The 22,453-nt window shown below is 44.4% G+C and overlaps 2 protein-coding genes across 13 annotated transcripts in view; both read right to left on the bottom strand.

The window, feature by feature from the left end:
* Nucleotides 1-22,453, bottom strand: part of dst (dystonin) — a 471,716-nt gene that overhangs the window by 192,396 nt on the left and 256,867 nt on the right. For all 12 annotated transcript variants that reach the window (XM_078399038.1, XM_078399030.1, XM_078399031.1 and 9 more), the window contains one exon: nt 17,239-17,374. In XM_078399038.1, coding sequence (XP_078255164.1) covers nt 17,239-17,374 — 136 coding nt within the window. The remainder of the gene's footprint in view (nt 1-17,238; nt 17,375-22,453) is intronic.
* Nucleotides 513-16,679, bottom strand: LOC144593812 (uncharacterized). The gene is made up of 6 exons (XM_078399930.1): nt 16,665-16,679; nt 8,830-16,533; nt 7,461-7,610; nt 5,309-5,515; nt 2,140-2,289; nt 513-752 (listed from the first exon to the last, which is right to left on the bottom strand). Exons 1-6 carry the CDS (start codon nt 16,677-16,679, stop codon nt 513-515), a joined length of 8,466 nt encoding a protein of 2,821 aa, XP_078256056.1.

Genomic DNA, 22,453 nt, shown 5'->3' with positions numbered 1-22,453 from the left:
TTAAAAGCATGATATGTGGGAGTAGGGGAGAGGAGAGAGGAGGAATTCTATGCTTAAACCGGTTTTCTTCTCAGTTACTAAGCAGTTATTTGCGTGCATTTGCACTGTGTGTTATGCTGTTTATAACTGAGAAATTGGATGTTGTCCTTTACTTATAACAGCGATACAGCACAACAGGAGTGTATTTAACATAAATGTTATAACTTTATTTAAATAAATTTTATAAATTTCCTCCGAAATACCATGGGTTATTTTGCTACATTAAAGATACATTAATTTTACGCTACCATGTCCAGAGTTTGATGGCAGAAGCCACTTAGGGCTTTTGCAACAAGGTGGCTTGAAGTAAAACAATCACTTCACAAGTATATGGCGCTGGATTCCAGATCACCCATACCTTCAGTATAGAGACTTCAAGTATTGTTGGAAAAAGAATAGTGCAGAAACCTTCACAGAAGCATGCAAAAGAGATTTTCTGATGCATTCATGCCAACTTTCCACAATCAAACTGCTCAAACCTTCTGGGCATCCTCCTCTAATCTGGTTTGTAATTTAAGATTCAAAGCTCTCATCTGTGCTGACATTACTCCCATCACACTTCTGAATGATGTCTGGGTCTTATTCAAAAGCTTGAGCAGACTCCTGTTCTCCTCGGGAGCCAGGTCCAAAGCGTGTTCCGAAATAAAGAACTGGATGTCAAATGCAGTGCCTTCCAGCTGAGTTTTTATATCAGTGAAGGCTGCTTCTAAATCCTACGGAAAGAAGGAAAAGACACCAACGATCACACATGTCCAGAAAGCATAAAGATATAAAATTCATCAGCCAAAACAAACCTGATGACAAAGCAAGAAAATTCACCTTTATTAAAAGGTAAAACTGACTGTTATATCCAGTCTGCATGCAGACGTTAATGGGAAAATTGGAAGTTTGCAGGTAGAAATATCCTGCCTCATTAGAAGGTGCATCACCAATGGACATCACGCCCTACTCAATGCACTATTAAATGATAAGACTTATAGTCATAGAGTCATAGAATGATACAGTGGAAACAGGCCCTTCGGCCCAACTTGCCCACACCGGCCAACATGTCCCAGCTACAACAGTCCCAGCTACCAGCATTTGTTCCATATCCCTCCAAACCCGTCCTATCCATATACCTGTCTAACTGTTTCTTAAATGTTGGGATAGTCCCTGCCCCAACCACCTCCTCTGACAGCTTGTTCCATACCCTTTGTGTGAAAAAGTTACCCCTCAGGTTCCTACTAAATCTTTTCCCCTTCACCTTGAACCTATGTCCTCTGGTCCTCGATTCACCTACTCTGGGAAAGAGACTGTGCATCTACCCGATCTATTCGTCTCTTGATCTTATACACCTCCATAAGATCATCCCTCATCCTCCTGCGCTCCAAGGAATAAAGTGCCAGCCTACTCAGCCTCTGCCTTTTGCTCTGACCCTCTACTCCCGGCAAATTGGTGATTCAGATAGTAAAATGTTAACACTAATAATTAGGCTAAACAATCTTTCAGGTACTAAAAAAAATATTTTCAAGGGATGGGTTACACCAAAGATAGACACAAAATGCTGGAGTAGCTTAGCGGGTCAGGCAGCATCTCTGGAGAAAAGGAATAGGTGAGATTTAGGGGCCGAGACCCTTCTTGTGACTGAGAGTCAGGGGAGAGAGAAACTAGAGGTATGAAAAGGTGCAAAGAACAAAAGAATGAAAGGTATGAAAAGATCAAATCGGCCACCAAGGAGGATCAAGGAAAGGTGGAGCCCACAATGGTCCATTGTTGGCTGTGGAAGAGGTGTTAATGAAAGGGAACAAACACAGAAACTAAGCAGGATATTGGGTTATAAAAATTAACGTTGTAAAAAAATAATAATAAAGTAAACTCATGCAAATTGTAGGAACAGCACCTTATATTTTGCTTGGGCAGCTTACAACCCAGCAATATGAATATAGATTTCTCTCATTTTAAGTAACCCTTGCATTCCCTCTCTCTCCATCCCTCCACCACCCTAGTCGTCGTACTAGTTTCACTGTCAACCTGCTTAGTTTCAATTAGCATTAATCTGATGAATTGTTTGCATGGATGCAGCCATTTTGTGGAGCCGCTGCAGCCGACAACAGAACTTGCCTTGTGTTGCTGTATGTGGTGTTGGAGAGCCTGCACGTCACAGGCAGTCTCAGCCTGCAGGGCCTCCAGGGTGACCGCATTTTCTCCGATGTGACCGGACAACCGTTCCAGTGTGGCCAGGAGTTCCTGATATGTTGCTCTGACCTTCAGCTGTGGTGAAAATAAGTACAGAAATCCGAATCATTCTCTGTCAAGAGTTATACAATGAAGCTGCAGAAAAGCCTGCAAATGAAAAGGCCAAAAAGCTGATAATCGGCAAAAATGAAAAACCATTAAGTGAGTACATTTTTAAAAAGGCTGCTACGTCTTTCATGCACTGTTTACCGTGGATAGAAACAAAGAGTATTTTGATGGAAGAGAGAGAATTTAATATATTCACTAACACACAGCTGCAGTTCATCAGCTACTTCTCTACGATTTGCAAAGTTCAACAAGGAATTCTGAACACAAAACAGGTCATCATTTTCAAGGCAGATGAACGGTGGCAGAAGCAGTAGTCTATGAAGTTCCTCAACGAGGCCCCTCAGTTCATTTCGGATCATGGCTGAGTGCACCTGAAATTCAATCACCTATTTTACCTTCACATCCCTCAACACAAACAAACCTCCATCAGCCTCTGCGGCGGAAAGTCAAGAGTCCACAAGAGAGTCGCAGACTTTAGGAGAGATAGAATTACAGCCTTTACTTTACACGTGTAGGAAGGAACTGTAGATGCTGGTTTGTACTGAATATAGACACAAAATGCTGGAGTAACTCAGCGGGTCAGACAGCCTCTTTGGTGAAAAATAATAGGACTAGCACTACTTTCAATCTGTAGAAGGGTTCCAAAATGTCACCTATTCATTTTTACCAGACATGCTGCCTGATCCACTGAGTTACTCCAGTATTTTATGTCTGTACTTTAAACGCGGTTATCCGGATGTTGCACACAGCCTAATATAATGAACTAAAATGACATTCTTAAATCAGGACATATTGCGGGAGGATAGCAGGGCGGTGCAGCAGGTAGTGACGCTGCCTCACAGCTCCATTGACTGGGAACACAAGGAACTGCAGATGGTGGAATCTGGAGCAAAACACAAAGTGCTGAAGTAACTCAGCGAGTCTGTGGAGCAAAAAGATAGGCAGATTTCCCCTCTCCTACTTCAATCAGTGTGAAGAAGGGTCTTGGCCCACCTATTCAAACGTATTGTGGCGGCTCCCAACCGGTGCGGGTTGCCCAGCCTCGGCCACGAGGTCGCCCCCCTTTGCGGGTCCCACCACCTGTCCCTCCAACTGTGCCTCCGCCGGCCCCTCTGTCGACCGATTACCGTACGCGGTCCGGTTGGGTTGTGCGACCACCAGTGCGTATCGTGCCTCCGGTTCTGGGGGGGGTACTGTGGCGGCTCCCAAGGGTCGGGCCATACTTCTACCGACCCCTCGGCACGGGAATGGACCAGTCCAGGGAGGCGGTCCGGTACCAGGTATATAAGGACAAGGTTTTGGGCGCGAAGCCATTCCGGCAGACTCGACCCGTCTGATAACCGAGGTACAATAAAATATAACGTCCCCGAAATACCTGGCTCCTTGCCTTTATTTCGGGCCTTTATCGACGCGCCACAGTATAAGATTATTAAGGGGTTGGACACGTTAGAGGCAGGAAACATGTTCCCAATGTTGGGGGAGTCCAGAACAAGGGTCCACAGTTTAAGAATAAGGGGTAGGCCATTTAGAACTGAGATGAGGAAAAACTTTTTCAGTCAGAGAGTTGTGAATCTGTGGAATTCTCTGCCTCAGAAGGCAGTGGAGGCCAATTCTCTGAATGCATTCAAGAGAGAGCTAGATAGAGCTCTTAAGGATAGCAGAGTCAGGGGGTATGGGGAGAAGGCAGGAACGGGGTACTGATTGAGAATGATCAGCCATGATCACATGGAATGGCGGTGCTGGCTCAAAGGGCCGAATGGCCTCCTCCTGCACCTACTGTCTATTGTATTGTCATTCCTCCAGAGCTACTGCCTGATCCACTGAGTTATTCCAGCACTTTAAGTTTTGCTCCAATAACTGGGGTTTGATCCTGACCTCATTGTTTCCATGATCTCCTGCACATGGCCTCCATGATCATTTGGCTTTCCACTGGCTTCATTCCACATCCCTCAGATATGCTGGGAGGTTAATTGCTGACTGTAAATTACTGCTGTACGTTGGTAAATGGCAAAAAAAAAAACCAAAGCGATGCTGTTGGTCGTGTGAGAAGAAATGAGGTGATAGGACTACAGGGGATAGAGAACAACAGGATTGCCCCTGCTGTGAGGGGCTGAATCGTAATGGGCCATAATGTGATGTGATGGGCCAAATCGCAAGGCTCGATCGACCCGTTCGCAGGACCTTCATCGCCCTGCGTGGCTCGGCCGCGACACCTTCCATCACCCAGTGGGGGCTCAGGACGTTCATCGGCCTGCTCGGCTCGGCCCTGGGACTTTCCATCGCCCGGCGGGGGTTTCAAAAGTCGGGAGCCTCGATCGCCTCGAAGCAGCAGTCTGACTGCCTGACCGCGGGAGAAGAATAGGGCGGCACGGTAGCGCAGCGGTAGAGTTGCTGCTTTACAGCGAATGCAGCGCCGGAGACTCAGGTTCGATCCTGACTACGGGTGCTGCACTGTAAGGAGTTTGTACGTTCTCCCCGTGACCTGCGTGGGTTTTCTCCGAGATCTTCGGTTTCCTCCCACACTCCAAAGACGTACAGGTATGTAGGTTAATTGGCTGGGTAAATGTAAAAATTGTCCCTAGTGGGTGTAGGATAGTGTTAATGTACGGGGATCACTGGGCGGCACGGACTTGGAGGGCCGAAAAGGCCTGTTTCCGGCTGTAGATATATGATGATGATATGATATGATATGATAGAAGAGGAGATAAGACTTTTCTTTGCCTTCCATCACAGTGAGGGTGTGCCTGGAGGAATCACTGTGATGGTTGTCTGTGTTAAACTTATGAAATTGTGTGCCTTGTGCTCTTTATTGTTTATGACTGCATGGTAACGACAATTTCATTCAAATCTATTTTTGAATGACAATAAAAGCAATTTGAATTTGAATTTGATTGGCCTTCTGCATCATAATAAGTATTCCAATGGTACAAATGGTACTAATTTCATGGGTTCAAAATGATTTATTTCTAAAATATGTGCAACCTACCTGCTCTGCTTCAATGGCACACTCCAGGGCTTCAATCCTGCTTGTGCAAACTTCCATCATATCCCCTCGAGCTGCCTGTAAATCTTTACGGTCGGTTTCCAAGCTCCTCAGGAATGCTTCATCGGCATTCACGCGACATTTCTCCAGGAGTTCCTCCGCTGCTCTCAGGCTGTGGGTGACTGGCTCCTCCAGTTCGCTCTTTAGTAACTGGGGAAAGGTTCACTGTCAATTTGCAAAGCTCTGTGGCGTCACTTGCATCTGACACATTCCCCGAAAGGCACACCAAAAATCACATGCAGATGATAAAGCAAGGAATTAAAAATGGGGAGTTGGGGGCATCAGGCGCTGTGTTGGAAGTGTTGCTAGAGTGGGAGGAATCAGGCAGAGAATGGGAAAATAAAGTGGAGTGGGACAAGTCAGGCCGTGAAGGGGGGTGGTCGTCAGAGTCAGACAGAGTGGGGAGAGTCAGGCGGGGTAGAGAAGACTGAGGAAGTGGAGCTGGCGGAATCAGACAGTGGGTTGGAGTCAGAGTGGGCAGGGGTAATTCAGATAGTGTTAGAAGAAAAGTCAAATATCATCTTACCAATCTATTTTTCAGACTATTTTTTGAATGTATTAAATTTTACTTCACAGATGGTCCATTATATGGTGTATATGACTGTTTGTACCCCACACCAGCCTCCCCCTGCTCCTCTTCACCCCAAAACGGAGAGGATGAGACGGAGTTTCTTCCCACAGGCCATCAGGACTGTTAACTTTTATAACTCCAGGGACTAAATTTTGTCTTCTCTGTATTAACTTTATTTATATGCTGTAACTGTAATTCTTTTTTGTGCACAATCCGCAGGCATTGCCACTTTCATTTCACTGCACATCGTGTATGTGCATGTGACAAATAAACTTGACTTGAATCCTTCTCTTCCTTTAATCTCAAGCTGTGCCTTTCCAGTTGCCTCATAATTGCATATTTTCTGGTGTATCACCATCTCCAGTCTATGCATAAGTTTCTTCCAAAGTAACTCATAAATCTTATTCTGATGACCCTTGTCTAGGGTCTCCCTCACAACCTCTCCATGTTTATCCAGTCAAATCTCCTCGATAATGTCAAAACCCTTTATTAGGTCACCCCACCACGTCTATGCTGAAGGAGTTATTGATGTGCTGCAGCGATCCAGCACAAGGCTTAATGGGAGGTGGAATTAATGTTGTTCAATATTGGGCAGAGATCCTCATCTCTTCCTGCACACCACCAGCCTTGAGTTCATTCTGATAACATAACTGCTTCAAGGTGATTCCAGATCTCCATCCATCTACCCACTGTTTACTAAACCCACACAATTTTAACCTCCAGGTCCCCCCCAGGTAATGACTGCCTGACATATGTACGGCCATACATATGAACGAGCGTTTGGGACACTGACTGGTTGGAATTGCCGTGTGCAGTGGTGCTGCAGGCATCTTCTGCCGTGTGGGAATTCAATTTGCAGCAACATCTGAATGGTTTGATGAAATGCACTGGCTAAACTACATGTTTTTATTTAAATACATTGCCGGGCAACCGTACGTCCGACTTGCGAACCGTTCAGATTATGAACAGTTCTCAGGAACAGAACCCTGCTGTAACCTGGGGAGGAACTGTACTGAAATGGAAGCCATTCAGTCCATTGTGTCTGTGCCAGCTCTTAGAAAAGGTTATACATTTAGTCCTTCTCTCCCCCTGCCCCTTTCAGTCCTTTCCAGATGATACAGTCCAGTTTCTAATTTGCTGAACAAGAATCTTCCCATGTTCTACTCAGTCCTAATTTCAGGCCCTCAGGCCTCTGCCACTGTATCAGATTTTTATTAACCCATGAGATTTAACAGCAGGGCTTAAAATCATCTTCACTAGCTGCTTAAAAGCTTCACTAGCTGCTAACCGTAGCAGCAGTCGGACTTACGGTTGCCCGGCAATGTATTTAAATAAAACATTCTGTCACCAGTACCACATTGGTAAATCTCCACAAAATGCCCCTGGGTTGTACTGCAGAGAAACAAGCCTGTGGATCCTTAGAAAGGGTCACAATACTTTGCAGTCATAACTTTTCACTTCAAAATTTCAGCGATCGTGCTCTGAATTCAAGATTCTCGATGAATGTGAGAATAGATGACTTACTTTCAGATAACACAGTTGTTCTTGAAGGGTTTCCAGGTTCTTGTCAACAGTCTGCTGACTCTCCAGTTGAACTTTCCTTTCTTGGAGCAATGTCAAATGAGCTTGCAGTTTCTGTCTGTGCTGCCAACACTGCTGTGCCATGCCACGTGGCTGCAATGTAAACACAATTAACACAATTTTAATTTTGGCTTCGATATCTGCAGTGACAGAAAAATGTGTTTCTGTGATAAACCTGACTCCAGGAAATTATAGCACAGTGAACTCTCGTGTTGTGTTGTCTTTTGTTCCAGATATCGGCAAACGTTACCAAATAATATCTTATCTAACAGTGCTAAAGTAACACATGAAAGGTTGCAACTTATCATCTTTTGCCATTATTCCAGATTACAATTTCCTTCAATAAAAGACCACAAAGTGCTAGAATAGCATAATGGGCCAGGCACCATGTCTAGAGAATACGGACCTCTTCTTTCGTCGCCTCCGCTCACCCCCACCCCCCCACCCCCCCCCCCCCCACCCCCCAGCAAGGAGATGCTGCCTGACCCACTGAGTTACTCCAGCACATTGTGTCTCCTTTTGTAAACCAGCATCTGCAGTTCTTTGTTACAATAGTGTTCGAAGTGAGAGGATGGAATAATTCAATAAATATAAGCTTTTCTTAGTAGGAGCAAAGGCACTTGGGTGGCTGCATCTAGTAAAGTTGTTGTCTCACAGCTCCATCAACCCAGAATCAATCCTGATCTCTCTAGTGCTGTCTGGACAGAGCTTGTCATTTCTCCCTGCAACTGCATGGGTTTCCTCCATCTGTTCTGAATGCTTCTCACATTGCAAAGATATGTGGGTTGGCAAGTTAATTGACCCTTGCAATCTACTGGTGTGCAGATGAGTGGTAAAATCTAGGGGGGGTTGAAGTGTAGTTTTCTGTTATATTGCCACTGTTAGATAAGGGAGAATATTAATTAAAATGTGGAAAATATTACGATTCAATTTGTTCTTGGTTTTTAGCTTCCTTAATTGAATTGAGTGCGGCATATTGGTGCTGCAGGAGAGTTGCTGCCTTACAGTGCCAGAGGCAAGGGTTCGATCCTGACTGTGGGCGCAGTCTGCGTGGAGCTTGTACATTCTCCCTGTGACCGTGTGGGTTTTCTCTGGGTGCTCCGATTTCCTCCCACACTCCAAAGACGTGCAGGTTTGTAGTTTAATTGGCTTAATTGGTACATTGTAAATTGTCCCTAGAGTGTAGGGTAGTGCGAGTGTAAGGGGTGATCGCTGGTCGGCACGGACTCGGAGGGCTGAAGGGCCCATTTCCAATCTGTATCTCTAAAGTCTAAAGTAAAGCATAGATGCAATAATCTCGAGAATTACTGACCTGTCCATCTCCTTCATCAGTCTCGTGGTTCTCAGCAGTCCCACGGCAGACTTCATGTGGTCCAACTTTAATGCTGCTCTTCTCCCCACAGGCTGTCAGTCCTTCCACCGGATCCTCGTGCACGGGTTTGCCCGTATTTTGTCCGCTTGCGATGGCTTGTTCCACTTCCTTCTTCTCACCTTCATTCTCACCAATCCAAAAACAATTTGGAGACTCTTCTTTGAGTACTTGCTCTTGTGTGGTTCCTGGTTGTTCTGCTACCTCGGGATGACCTTGCAACATTGCAAATGAATCTTTGCTGGTACGTTTGTGATTGTTTTGGCTGTTTGATTTTTCTTCCCTCTCATTCACTGCGTGTGCATCACAGGCATTGCTTGATGCATTAGCAATCGTGTCGTCCTCTCGTACTTCGCGCAGTTTGTCTTTGCCGTTAAATGAATGAGGTTGCATCAGAAAACCCCCATCTTTGCCTTCATTAATGTTTTGCCCATCCGGCGTACTTTCCTTTACAATGCAATCCTCAGGGTCCCTGTGACAAACCCCATCTGGTGGAAGTTTGCAGATGTTTTCCTGGTTCATTTTATTAAAAGGGTCAGATTGTATCATCTCATCAGCATCCCCACTTGTATTTTGTTCAGGCTGCTTAAATTGGTATTCTTCCTTCAAATCACCACCAAGCTTATTTCTACTAATCCACATCGTGTCTGCCGTATCCTCCAAGGCAGCTTTATCCAGAGCATCTTCCAGGAACTCCATTTCATCTAAAATGTTGCCAGACAGTATTGCACAACCATCTCCTTGCCCAGCTTGTTTCAGTAGTATCGTTTCATTAAAGCAGCTGCCATTCAGTGCCTTGTCAGAAATGCCAACCTTTGCGGTTCCTTCTTGAGATTCCAAGGCACCAGTACTGCAAGCAGAAGGCATTACTGAATCATCAGTTACACTTCCTCCATTTGCTTTCATTTGATTCACATTATCCTTTCCCTCTTTGACTGTTTGCCATGATGCATTTTGCAGAACTCCCTCAGTGCTGAATAGCATTGGAATATTTTTATAAAGTGCTTCTTTCATTTGCCTATCCAAGAACCCGTCTTCCATCAAACCGGGCTCTTCGAGTTGAACGAGGTGAGAAAGCTCATCAGTCAGCCTGGTGATCAGTTCCTGAGTTTTTAAAGGATCTTGTTCTTCAGATAAAACACAAAACATATCCTGCACTTCTGGACTCAGCATTTCTGGCTTCAAACCAGCAAGTAAGTCTGCTACTTTCGTGGACTTGTTTCCTTTCAAGCCATCTGATTCATTGAATTCTTGACTACTAAATACTTGTTTCAAAGAACCAAGCAGGAGATCTATCTTTTTCACAGCACTCTGTGCATCACCAGATAATGCCATTGCATTTGGAGCAGGCTTTAAATCAGTATGTTCTATTTCCGTATTCTGTTCCATTGAACTGAAGAGGCTTGCATCCTTTTTAGAACCAGTTTCACCATTCACCCCAGGTACCCTTTGAACATCAACACGTTCCAAAGGTTCACCTTTACTAATTGTGTTCTCTGAATGGATGGCATTTTTCTCCAGTACAACTGAGCTGCCCTTTTCCTCCATTTCTGAAGACGTTTGTTCTATTTCTTGCAATGACTTCCTAAGATTGTGATCTCCAGCATCTAAGACTTGCAATCTTTCAACCCCATCTTGGCACGTAGGAATTTCAGATTCTGCAGATGATATTTGCGAGTCAGGGGCTGACACCTCTCCTCTTGCTCCAGAAACAGTGGACACTTGGTTCTCTGTTTCTTCCATCCTGCACACAAGCTCTCCCTTGGTTTCCACATCCACAATATTAACTGACGTCTCGCCAATCTTTCTTTCTTGGTTGTTTCCACTTGTCTCAGGTTTGTTGATTGGGTTCTGCACATCACCGCTTGGTCCATCCTTCAATGCTTCATGTGTTTCCACACAAACAGATTTCTGCTCATTCTCCACAGTCGTCATCAAGATTCCTTTCTGTTCAGGAACTTCTGAATTGTCATCACAACCAATACTTTGTGCACCTGAATATTGGTCTGTGAGCATCTCATCTAGCGATGGTTGTTCATGTAAGCCAATCTTCACATCAGGCGATACTCTCTCAACATCAACCCGTTTATCACTCGTTTTATTACTAATTAGATCCTGAGTCCCAGTGGAACTTGCTGTACTGTTCAAGTCCAACTCTTCCACACATTTTTCTCCCACATTTGTTTCTACATCTCGAGTCCCACCCTCGTCATTCAGTTTTTCTTCACTCTTTGGAATATCTCCTTTATCAGAAGATTCTGATATTTCTACTTCCGGCAATAAATCTGATGTGCATTCCCGAATATACATGAAAAAGTTATCTTGAAATGAACCTGAAGATTTGGATGCAATGCTGCTCTGGTTAATAGATACATCTTCTGCAGAGGCTATGCCAGCCTCTGAAAGCTCATTGTTGGGGAAAGAATCTCCTGAAACTGATGTATCAGATTCCAGAGGCTTTCTGCTATGATTCTGATCATACTTTGTTGCAAAGTCTTGCACAGTGATCTCGTCTTCTTTAGTGGGTATCAAAGTTTCATCATTTAAATCCTTTCTATGATTACTGCAAGCAGTGGTCAGATCTACATCAGCCGCCTTCAATTTTGACATGGCTTCAATTTTACCAGCATCCAATGACTCTTGGTGTGGTTTAACTGCCATGTACCTTTGCCCAGTTTCTATATCTATGTTACTTATCTTCACTAAATCAGAGTAAGGAATAGCGTCCAAATGATTGTAATCAATATAGCCACGTCTTGCAAAAAAACTTGCCCCTTCTTTCAAACCTTCATCAAATGAGTTACCAACCTCAGGTCCTACTTCATCAAATTCAGTGAAAAACTGGTTTGATTTGAAGTTCCTTTTAACCTCCACTGAAAAGTCTGATGGGCTTAAATTCCTTTCCTGAGGAAGCAAATAGCTCTCAGAACGCAAATTGCAAATATTTTGGCATGACACTTCTAATCCAAACAGGTCAGTGGCTAGGTTTTCATTGATTAAACCACGCTTCAAAGCATTTGTTACAGAGAGGCGCAGTCCTGACTTATGCTGAATGATACCGCCATCTTCAACTTGCTTGCGCAGAACGCTAAGCACAGCATCCCTTTCCACAAACCCTCCCTTGACCAAGTCTACCGCAGATAAAGGTTGCCCAGTCTGTGGATCCAGCACCCCATGTGTTTCAAACTGGTAGCTTAGAGCCTTCAGTCTGGTCACCTTATCGACCTGCTCTCCATTTTTAGCCCTTTCAATTTTGATCAGTTGTTCAACATGTCCCGCATCCACCAGGCAAAGCTTCAAGGCCATAGCCACTGATAGTCTACCTTCTTGATAAAGGTCTACAATGCCACCAGAAACAACCTGACCTTCCAGCAAATGCAGAGCGGTGGAAGAGTCCAGAATTCCAAGTCTTACTGAATCGTTAATGCTATGCGGTTTATTGGTTTCCGGGTGAATTACCCCAGAGACAGCTTTCTCAGAAAGCAGAATCTTGGCCAGTAGTTTATCATTTACTAAATGTTCTGCAACTTCAGCCACTTCCGTTATTTCTCCTGTCGAGCTGTTGTAAAGTCCTCCAATCAGACCCAGCTTGCCTAGCACTTTGATGGCCACGTGACTCTGTAGAAGCCCTTTTGTTACTGCTTCGCAAAGAGTTACGTTTTCACCAGTCTCCTCTGAAGTGATTCCTCCATCCTGGAATTGTGAAACCAAAATATCTACAACCATATCCTCATCCAAAAATCCTCGTTCCAAAGCAGTATCAAGGCCACACCTCTGACCAGTAACAGGGTCAAATATTCCGCCTGCTTCAACGGCGGACTGGAATTGTTTGATTAAGATGCATCTGTCCCGCTCTGCATTTTTCACTGCCTCAAGAGAAGCTACTTGTCCACCATCCTCTTTCTCATCTTCCTCCTCCTCTTCCAAGTCATACAAACGTCTTCCAATACAACTGTCTTCAGCATTTGCCAGTGGCATTGCCCAGTCACTTTCCTTTTCTTGCTGTATGCTGCTCATCGTTAATCTCGTGCCCATCAATGTTGTACCTGCATTTGCTAAATCACTCATTGATTTATCCAGTTCAGATGTTTGATGGTTTTCTTGCACTGACCAGCTGCCAACTTGCCCTTGGCTCTTGTCCTGACCTGCAACTGCTCCAAAATCTTGGCAGCAGCTTTGATTGCTCCGAACCTGCTCATCACGGTCTGAACCAAGACCTTCTCCATTTAAAAAGATCATTTCACCCTCCGACATTGGTGCACAAGATGCAAATAAACCTTCAAAATCTTCAACTTCTGGATGAATTATTTGAACTTCTTTTCCTCCTGTGAAGTCCCCTTCAAACCATGGCATCTCCTGGGTCTCTGCAATATCATCCAGTCCTTCCACACATACAATTACCTTGCTCCTCCAACTTTCACCATTGTCAACTGCTGAAGTGGACTCTATATGTTGATGTATATTATCACCCACATCTGCATGAGATGATCCATTCCATTCATTTCCCAATGCATCATCCTTGTAATTTTCAGTGCAATGATACGGTTTCTCATTCTGTGATGTGTCACTGATAACAACTGGTTCTTCCACCACCATTCTGTCTTCTACATCTGCAATATCATCCAATGTTTCAATGATCATTATTTCCCTCTGCTTCTCACTTTCATGACTCTCAGTACCAGTCATGCTGTGTGAACATTGAGCATCGGTTTTCATTGGACGTGACCGCAAGGTTTCACAGGTCACAATGCGATTCTGCTTCCCTCCATCCCTCATTTCTTTCATACTTCCATGGTCAGTTGTACAATCTTTGCTTTCCTCCATAAATTTCGGAAGGACAGTCTGGTTTTCAACATCTGCATCCTCAAACATAACGTCATTAGCTTCAAATGCACTGGACATGGTTTCACTGGTCACAATGCGACTCTGCTCTCCTGCATCTCTCATTTCTTTCATGCTGCCTTGGTCAGTTGTGAAATCTTTGGTTTCCTCCGTAAATTTCTGAAGGACAGTCTGGTTTTCAACATCTGCGTCCTCAAACATAACGTCATTAGCTTCAAATGCACTGGTGTCATCGATATCAAACTCCATGTCTTCCTTTATCTTCAATGCTGCATCCATCATGTCTTCACTTAACCCCTCACCAACAAAATCCACCATTTCATGTGCATCTGCAATGTCTTCTAGACTTGGAACTGATGTGATTTTGTTACTTCCACGTGCAGGGCCTTCATAGTTCCTTGCCTCAGATTCTAAGGGATATGGAATCAACTCTGCTCCTGCAGTTGGAACCTGCTGTTCCAAAGGAAGCCATTGCATGGCTTCATCTGCCAAGGTTTTATGATGTTCGACTGCTGTTACAGCAATACCTCGTCTTTCTTTTGCATTATTTGGTTCTTCCACTCCCGAGGGTTCTGCAAACTCTTCGACATTCAAATTCCTTGTACCACACTCAGTAGAGTTCACCAGCATGTCCTCCTGCCCTGCGCGACCTCCATCAAAACCCAACATTTTCTTCAAGTCTTCTCCAAACTCGTCTCGGAAGTCAACTTCCAAGGGGAATGGAGTGAATCTCTGAGACTCACATGATGGAAACAATTGATCAGTTAGAGTCTGCACATTTTCAGTCATCTGCTGGACTGCATCAGGAAGGGTACAGTCCACCTTCTCTTGTACACCAGAATCTGAAGGCTCAAGAGCGGCATCATCTTCTGCAAGTTTCCAATTCTCTTTCAACTGGTTCTGCAACTCACTTCCCAAAGAATGAATGATTCCACTGGCCATCGTAATGCTTTCATTCAGGTCACGATGTGGACTTGAAGCTCCTTGGTTTGATGTTCCTTCAAGGGGCTCTGCATATTTCTCCAATGTTTCAGTAGCTTGAAGTGTCCTTCCCCCGTCATCACCAGCTGCAGCATTTCCGAGACCGTTCGCTGTCTGAGAACATGTCACTTCCCCATCTTCACTGACAGGTAATAGCTGGAGCTCAGGCACCCAAAACAGCTCTTCACAGTTCATATTGCCGCATTGTCCACGAGATGCAACATTGGGCTGCTTTCCTCCCAGGACCCCCGGCTGCCACGATTCAGAATCATTGTACCATTTATCAGTGCCAGTGTCTCTCGAGGTCTCGGTGCATTCCAAGTGACTCTTAATTCCTGCACCTTCATGATCACAAAGAAATTCCGGCCAATTTTCAAATGGATCACCCTCACTGCTTGCTTCCATTACCCTTTGAACCTTTTCATTCAAGTCACTGTCTACCAACAGTAGCCTCCTTCCTGTGCCTGCATCCATGTAGCTGTGCATCATTAAGTCAATCATGAACCTCTGCTGAACTTCCTTCTGATTCTCTGTAGATTTCTCATCTCCATCTGGTTCCTCAGTGTCCACACTATCACTGGCGGCACAAGATTCAAGTTCAGAACCTGGAGTCCAGTCCGAAATATCTGCACAGGAAAGCTGAACGCCATTGGTACGAGGCATTAAGTCAGGGATTCGTATTGTGCTCAGGACATGAGCTGTTTTCTGGTCTATTATGCCTTTCACTGTTGCCTCTTCAGGTGCGAGCACTAGTGAGCTTTCTGGAATGTAAAGAGCTGCTATCTTTTGCCTGTTACTCAAGATTTTGCAGGCCAATTCATTTGTTACCACTCCTTGTTGCAAAGACGTATCTATAGAAAATATTTCACCAGAATCAGGCCAAATAAGGCCCATAAACACTTTTTGTGACTCCAACACTAACAGAGCACTGCTGGATGTTATTAAATTGCATTGTACGGCTTCGTCCATGGTTAATCTGCAACCGCTTTTTGGGTTGACGATGCCTCCTGTTTCAACTTGATGAGTGAGGAGGGCAGAGGCTGTATCGTGATCAATCAGACCGCATTCCAAGGCTTCATCCACTGTGAGACGCCTTTCAGTTTGAGGGTCAATAAGCCCTCCTGCAAACAACTGAGCTCCCAGAATTCTAATCATCACTTCGCGATCTATAAGGCCTTCATGGACTGCCCGGAAAACATTGGTCTCTCTGCCTGACTTCAAAGTGACCGTGCTCGATTCCTGTGGTCTCACGGGGACCAGTCTGAGATTTGTATCTTCATCCACAATGGTTCTCTGCATTAGTTCCATCAGTGATACTTTCTCAGATGTACTCGGGTCAATCAGCTCCGTGCACATTTTCTGCCTCTCTGTAAGTTTGAAGTATATCTGAGCAGTGACGAACTTTCGCTGGAAGGCTTCCTCCAGACTAAGCTTCTCGCCAGTAATGGGCACTTGCAGCCCTCCAGTTGCAAGCTGGGCCTCAAGAACCTTGATGACCAGAACCTCAGAGAGGGCATTCCGAACATGGGCAGCAACGGTAGGATGGATATCGCTCGTTCCACTCAAGGCACTTGATGTATGAATGGCATCGCTCAGTTGTTTTAGTTGATTGAAGATGTGTTGATCTACTAATTGGCACCTCAACGCTTCCTCTAAGTCAAGGCACTGTCTCGTTTCTGGAAAAATAAGGTCTGACACAATGACCTGTGCTTCCAGCAATATCACACCTGTGTCATAATCAATAAGACCATTGCGTATTGCGTGGAAGATCGAAAACACTATTCCTGTTGACAGGTCAACAACCCCTGCGATGGCTTCATAGGTCTGAAAATCAATAAGGGAAGAAGAACAATTAAAAATAATGTGGAAGACAAAATTATGGTGCCAAAATAAAACAACGCGCATATCTGTTACCTCAAATAAATCTTCTCAGAACCCACTCATGCAAAACATACTTCAGCTGTGGTCATGTGACAATAAGAGAATGATCACTTACCCAAGAGATGGAAGTTAGCGATGCAGCAGTAAAAGTGAGGCCCAGAATTGATGTCGATAGAGGAAATAATTTATTTAAGTTCCGCATGCATTTCCTTTAACGCAAAAGTATCATCCGTGTACTTAAAGGGTTAGTGATCAGAAGAAGCAAAAAGAAGGTTATTTTAGTCTTAAATAATGCTCAGTGTGATCTTGTGGAGCTTAAGTACCATGCTTCTGTTTACAGAGAACATTAAGAATTCTGTAAAAACATTATGGTGACCATGCCGTCTATGTTTGCAGCATACAGTGGCTTACATCTTTTCAAGTTCTGCCAGTCTCACCCAAGCACCAGAAAGTTAATCTCATTCTTGTTTTAAATCTGACAACACAAGCTTATTTTTGTGCTTATCAGTAATGCCAAGCAAACCTCTAATTGTTCTACTGTTGGCACTGTTTTTCAGATTATTAGTGAGGAGATTCATCCATATTCAAATCCAGCTTCACCGCAGACATTCAGCTGAAACGTTCTGCCGATCACGAGTTGGTTCTTACCTTCTCCCCTGATGCCTCTGCCAGCAGGCTCTGGGAGTGCTGGAGCTCCTCAGAAGACCGTTCACACAACTTATCATACGCTTCCTGAAGTGACTCCACTTGCTTTTCTGTTTGTTGTTTATCCTCTTCTGATATCCTACACAGAGAATTAAAACTTGTTGTTACATTTTTTACAAGCAGTTAGATAAGTCCCAAAGTTCTCTCACAACACAGGTAACATCAAGAACTTCTTCCTCCCCTCCACCTCTCTCCATCCCCTGCCCCCACCCTAGTCGTCCCACCAGTTCCACTGTTTCCCTCTTGTTAGCACATCTTTCTCAGCCAACAATGGGCCATGATGGACTCTACCCTTCCTGAGGTCATCAGTTGCCAGCCCTGATTTGCTCTGGCCTTTTCTCACCTCCAGTTTCCCTCCCCCCCACCCTTCTATATTTCAGTCTAAAGAAGGGATCCGGTCCGAAACATCATGTATTCCTTTTCTCCAGAGATGCTGCCTGACCCGCTGAGTTACTCCAGATTTTTGTGTCTATCATAGGTAACGACAACGTTAGGAAATCCAAATCAAAAAGTGACAATTCAAATCCATGTATTCATGCTCCTGAACTTTATTTTTAATATTTAATTCTCAGGATAAGGGTGTCTCTGGAAAAGCCAGCATTTGCAGTCTGTCTCTAAGTGCCCCTGAGAAGGTGAGTTGAGCTGAGTATTGAATCATTGTTTAGTTTAGTTTCGTTTAGTTTAGAGATACAGCATGGAAACAGGCCCTTCGGCCCATCGCATCTGCACTGGCAGCGTTCCCTGCACATTAACACTATCCTACACACACTAGGGACAATTTTATTTACATTTATACCAAGCCAATTAACCTACAAACCTGTACGCACTTTGGAGTTTAGTTTAGAAAACAGGCCCTTCGGCCCACCGGGTCAGCGCCAACCAGCGATCCCCGCACATTAACACTATCCTACACACACTAGGGACAATTTTTACATTTACCAAGCCAATTAACCTACAAACCTGTACGTCTTTGGAGTGTGGGAGGAAACCGAAGATCTCGGAGAAAACCCACGGGGAGAACGTACAAACTCCATACAGACAGCACCCATAGTCGGGATCGAACCTTGGTCTCCGGCGCTGCATTCGCTGTAAAGCAGCAACTCTACCGCTGCGCCACCGTGAGTGTAGGAGGAAACAGAAGATCTCAGAGAAAAGCCACACGGTCACGGGGAGAATGTACAAACTCCATACAGACAGCACCCGTAGTTGGGATGGAACCCGGGACTCCGACGCTGTAAGCACTGTAAGGCAGCAAATCTACCGCTCTGCCACCATGCCACCCCTTTCTGGTGAATGTGCTCTCACAGTGTTTTTGGGGGAGAGAGTTTTCGTATTTAAATTTAGCAACAATGAAAGAGTTACAACATAATTCAAAATCAGGATGGTGTGCAAGTTCCAAGTCAGAGATGCTGTCATCTCTGATGATCTATCCTGGGCTCAGCATATTGATGCAAATGCAAAGGAAGCTTAACAATGCCTCTACTTCCTCAGAGGTTTGGGAAGATTCAGCATGTTGCCAAATACTCCACAGACTCCCAATCAAACTTCCACATATGTACAACGGAGAACGTACTGATTGGTTGTATGGCATCCTGGCTCAGTAATGCAAACATTCAGGAATGAAGGAGACTGCGGAAAGTGGTGCACATTGCCCGGTCCATCACAGGTATTGATCTAACCACTATTCTTGGGATCGACAGAAAGCGCTGCCTCAAGGAGACAGCAAATAACATCACCCTTTCCATGTTGTCATCTCGCTGCTATCATCGGGAAGGTGGTACAGCAAACTGAGAACCGTTACCTCTGAGTTCAAGAACAAGCTTTGTCACATCAACCATCCGGCTCTTGAATCCCACGACTGTAAACCCTCTAACCACAACCCTACCTCAGCACCGAACAACTATGGACTTTGCACTAATAAGGTTGTACTATGTATTTTGGCTTGCACAATCATAGTCTGGTTAGCTGAAATAATTGATATTTTATTCTATATTTATTTGTTTTGTTAAACTTTTAATATGCTCGTATGGCCTCAGCACGCAAGAATTTCATTGTTCTGGTCCTAGTGCATATGACAATTAAACACACCTGACGCTTGACTCGCAGGGAAACCTGCAGGTAGTGGTGTTCTAATGCAGCTGTTGCCCTAGTACTTCTTTGCGGTCGAGGTTGTGGGATTGAGAGATGTTGTAAAAGTAGCCCGGGCAGGATACTGCAGTGCATTTTGTAGATGGGTCACTGTGCATTAACACTGGAGGGAATGAATGCTTAGGGTGCCAATCAACTGGGTTGCTTTGTTCATAAGTGATAGGAGTAGAATTAGGCCATTCGGCCCATCAAGTCAATGGCTGATCTATCTCTCCCTCCTAACCCCATTCTCCTGCCTTCTCCCCATAACCCCTGACACCTGTTCTGGATAGTACCAAACTTCTTGACAATTGTTGGAGGCAATTGCAGGATTTTCCATAACACTCCCGACTAGGGGCTTATGGAAAGTGGAGTGTCAGGAAATAAGTCACTCACTGCAGGATATCCAGCCCCTTACCCGCGCTTACAACTACAGATGGGTCACTGGTCCAGGAGTTTCTGGTCAGGGGTGACCCCAAGAAGTTGATGATAAGGCGCAGTGATGGTCAGGCCACAATATTTCAAGGGACATGGTCATCGCATGGATCTTTAGAGATGCGAACAATATTTGTAACGTAGCAGTTTGCGCTTTAATATTGTCTAGATCTTGCTGCAAGCAGATTGCTTCATTTGCAGATGGGTTGCAAATAAAATGGAATATTCTACAATCATCAGCAACATTAACTAGATACGATAGTGGTGTTTAAGGGATTTGTTGACAGGCACATGGATGTGCAGGGAATAGAGGGATATGGATCATGTACAGGCAGATTAAATCAGTTTAATTAGACATCATGTTCAGCACAAGCATTTTGGGCTGAGGGGCCTGTTCCTGTGCTGTACTGTTCTATGTTTCATGTTCCATTCTTACTTTTGACCTCATGATGGAATGAAGGTCATTAATCGATCAACTGAAGATGGTTGGGTCAAGGGCATTGCCCCAAGGAACACCTGCAATGATGTCCGGGGCTGGGATGATTGGCTTTGCCACAGAAGGCTGTGGAGGCAAACTCAGTGGATATTTTTAAGACAGAGATAGAAAGATTCTTGAAGAGCACAGGTGTCAGAGGTTATGGGGAGAAGGCAGGAGAATTGGGTTAGGAGGGAGAGATAGAACAGCCATGATTGAATGGCGTAGACTTGATGGGCCGAATGGCCTAATTCTACACCTATTCCTTTTTCTTATGATCATATGATTTCTAACAACCACAATCATCTTCCTTTGCACCATTTACAACTCCAACCATTGGAGTGTTTTCCCCTTAATACCCACCGATTTCTGTTTTATCAGGCTCCATCGCAGGCTGTGTTGATCTCAAGGACAGTCAGTCTTATCTCATCTTTGGAATCTTTGGTCTATTTTGTACCGTGGCTATGATGAGGTCTGGTCCCTTGTGATTCCAGGGATACCTCCTTGCCAACACTATTGATGGCACCACTGCATTCACGATTTATTCACAAAATGCTGGAGTAACTCAGCAGGTCAGGCAGCATCTCGGGAGAGAAGGAATGGGTGACGTTTCGGGTCGAGACCCTTCTTCAGACGATGTCTGAAACTGGGCAGTAAATAGCCAGATTGGGTTTATCCTGAAAATCAAAAAATAAAACTGCAGGTGCTGGAAAATTGAAACAAAAACAGAAAATACAAGAAGCACTCAGCAGCTCAGACAGCATCCGTGGAAGGAGAGAAGCAGTCAACCTTTCGGGTCTGCAATCCTTTGTATGAACTGCATGTGTTCCTCATGGTTACAGACTCAACGTTGACTGTTTCTCTTTCCACAGATGCTGCCTGACCTGCAGAGTGTTTCCTTCATTTTCTGTTTTGCTTTGGATTTGTTCTGATTCTTCCGAACAGGACATATTCCGGCAATTATCCAGGGAGATGCCAGTTGTAATTGCACTGCAACGCCTTGGCTAGTTTTGGAACAGAGTCTTCGGTAGCTCAGACAGGGCGTTGTCTGGTCCCACAGCTCTGCACCCTGTACTCCGAACCCTTTCTTGATGTGTGTGGGGTCAATCAAATTGATGGAACACTGCTGTGATGTTGGAGGTATCGGGAAGAAACAGCGAGGCATCATCCATTCAGTATCCATTGGGTTTGCTCAAGGAGAAATTCACTGCTCACGAAAGGTTTAAGAGAAGCTGGCAATAGGTAAATAGGTTTGTCTTCTTCTGAGTAACCAGCCAGTTGCTCTCTAAGGCTGATGAAACCACCCCTGAAATATCTAATGTTTTGAGAATTCATGAAAGAGAGTTAAGAGACAAAAGTGTTTAATGGTCACATTTACTGACAACACAACAATGTTTTTTTTAACTTGCAGCAGCTTGACAGGCCCATAAATGCAATATACACAGATACTATATAATCATTTTTTAAATTCAATAAATTAATAACCATAATACTTGTGCAAAAAAAAAATGTCTTTAATACAACTAAAGACAGTCCTTCAAAGTTCATAGTGACTGAGGTTAGTGTTGTGCAGTGTTCAAGAGCACTGTTGGGAAGAAGTTACTCTTGAACCTGTGGTCATGGTTTTCAGGCTCCCGTACCTTCTTTTCAATGTGAAATGATGCAAAATGGTGCAAAATGAAAGTGTGGCTATGTGGTGTGGTGAAGTTCAAAGATCTGGTTCAATAATACTCATAAAACCTTATATATTATGTGATATTCCAATCAGAATCTCACTTGCTGATGGGGGGACCACACTGTGCAGCACACACTCAGTCCTGAAGGGCTGAGGGTTATAACGTCCCTGCTAAGAATGTCAAATCCCGAGTGAAGAGGCTTTCATTGGGATTTTTGATAATTAATTAGGGATCTCAGGATTGCTCTGATTATGATTCAAACCACAAGCTGTTGGAAGGCTCATTGAATGAAAGTTAAACAGAAATCCTCTCATGCTGGAGTCTGGCTTGCACTGAAGTTGAGTGATCTTCCTATCTAACTGTCTTGCAGGTCAGTCGAGTGATCTGAAACTTATTCCATAAGGTACACTTCTACAACAGGACATCATTTATGGTGAATTGCAGG

This window comes from Rhinoraja longicauda, chromosome 5 (assembly GCF_053455715.1).
Source record: "Rhinoraja longicauda isolate Sanriku21f chromosome 5, sRhiLon1.1, whole genome shotgun sequence".
NCBI classification, from domain to species: Eukaryota; Metazoa; Chordata; class Chondrichthyes; order Rajiformes; family Arhynchobatidae; genus Rhinoraja; species Rhinoraja longicauda.
Note: the sequence above shows the minus strand (reverse complement) of the source record. Positions and strands in the feature narration are given on the sequence as shown.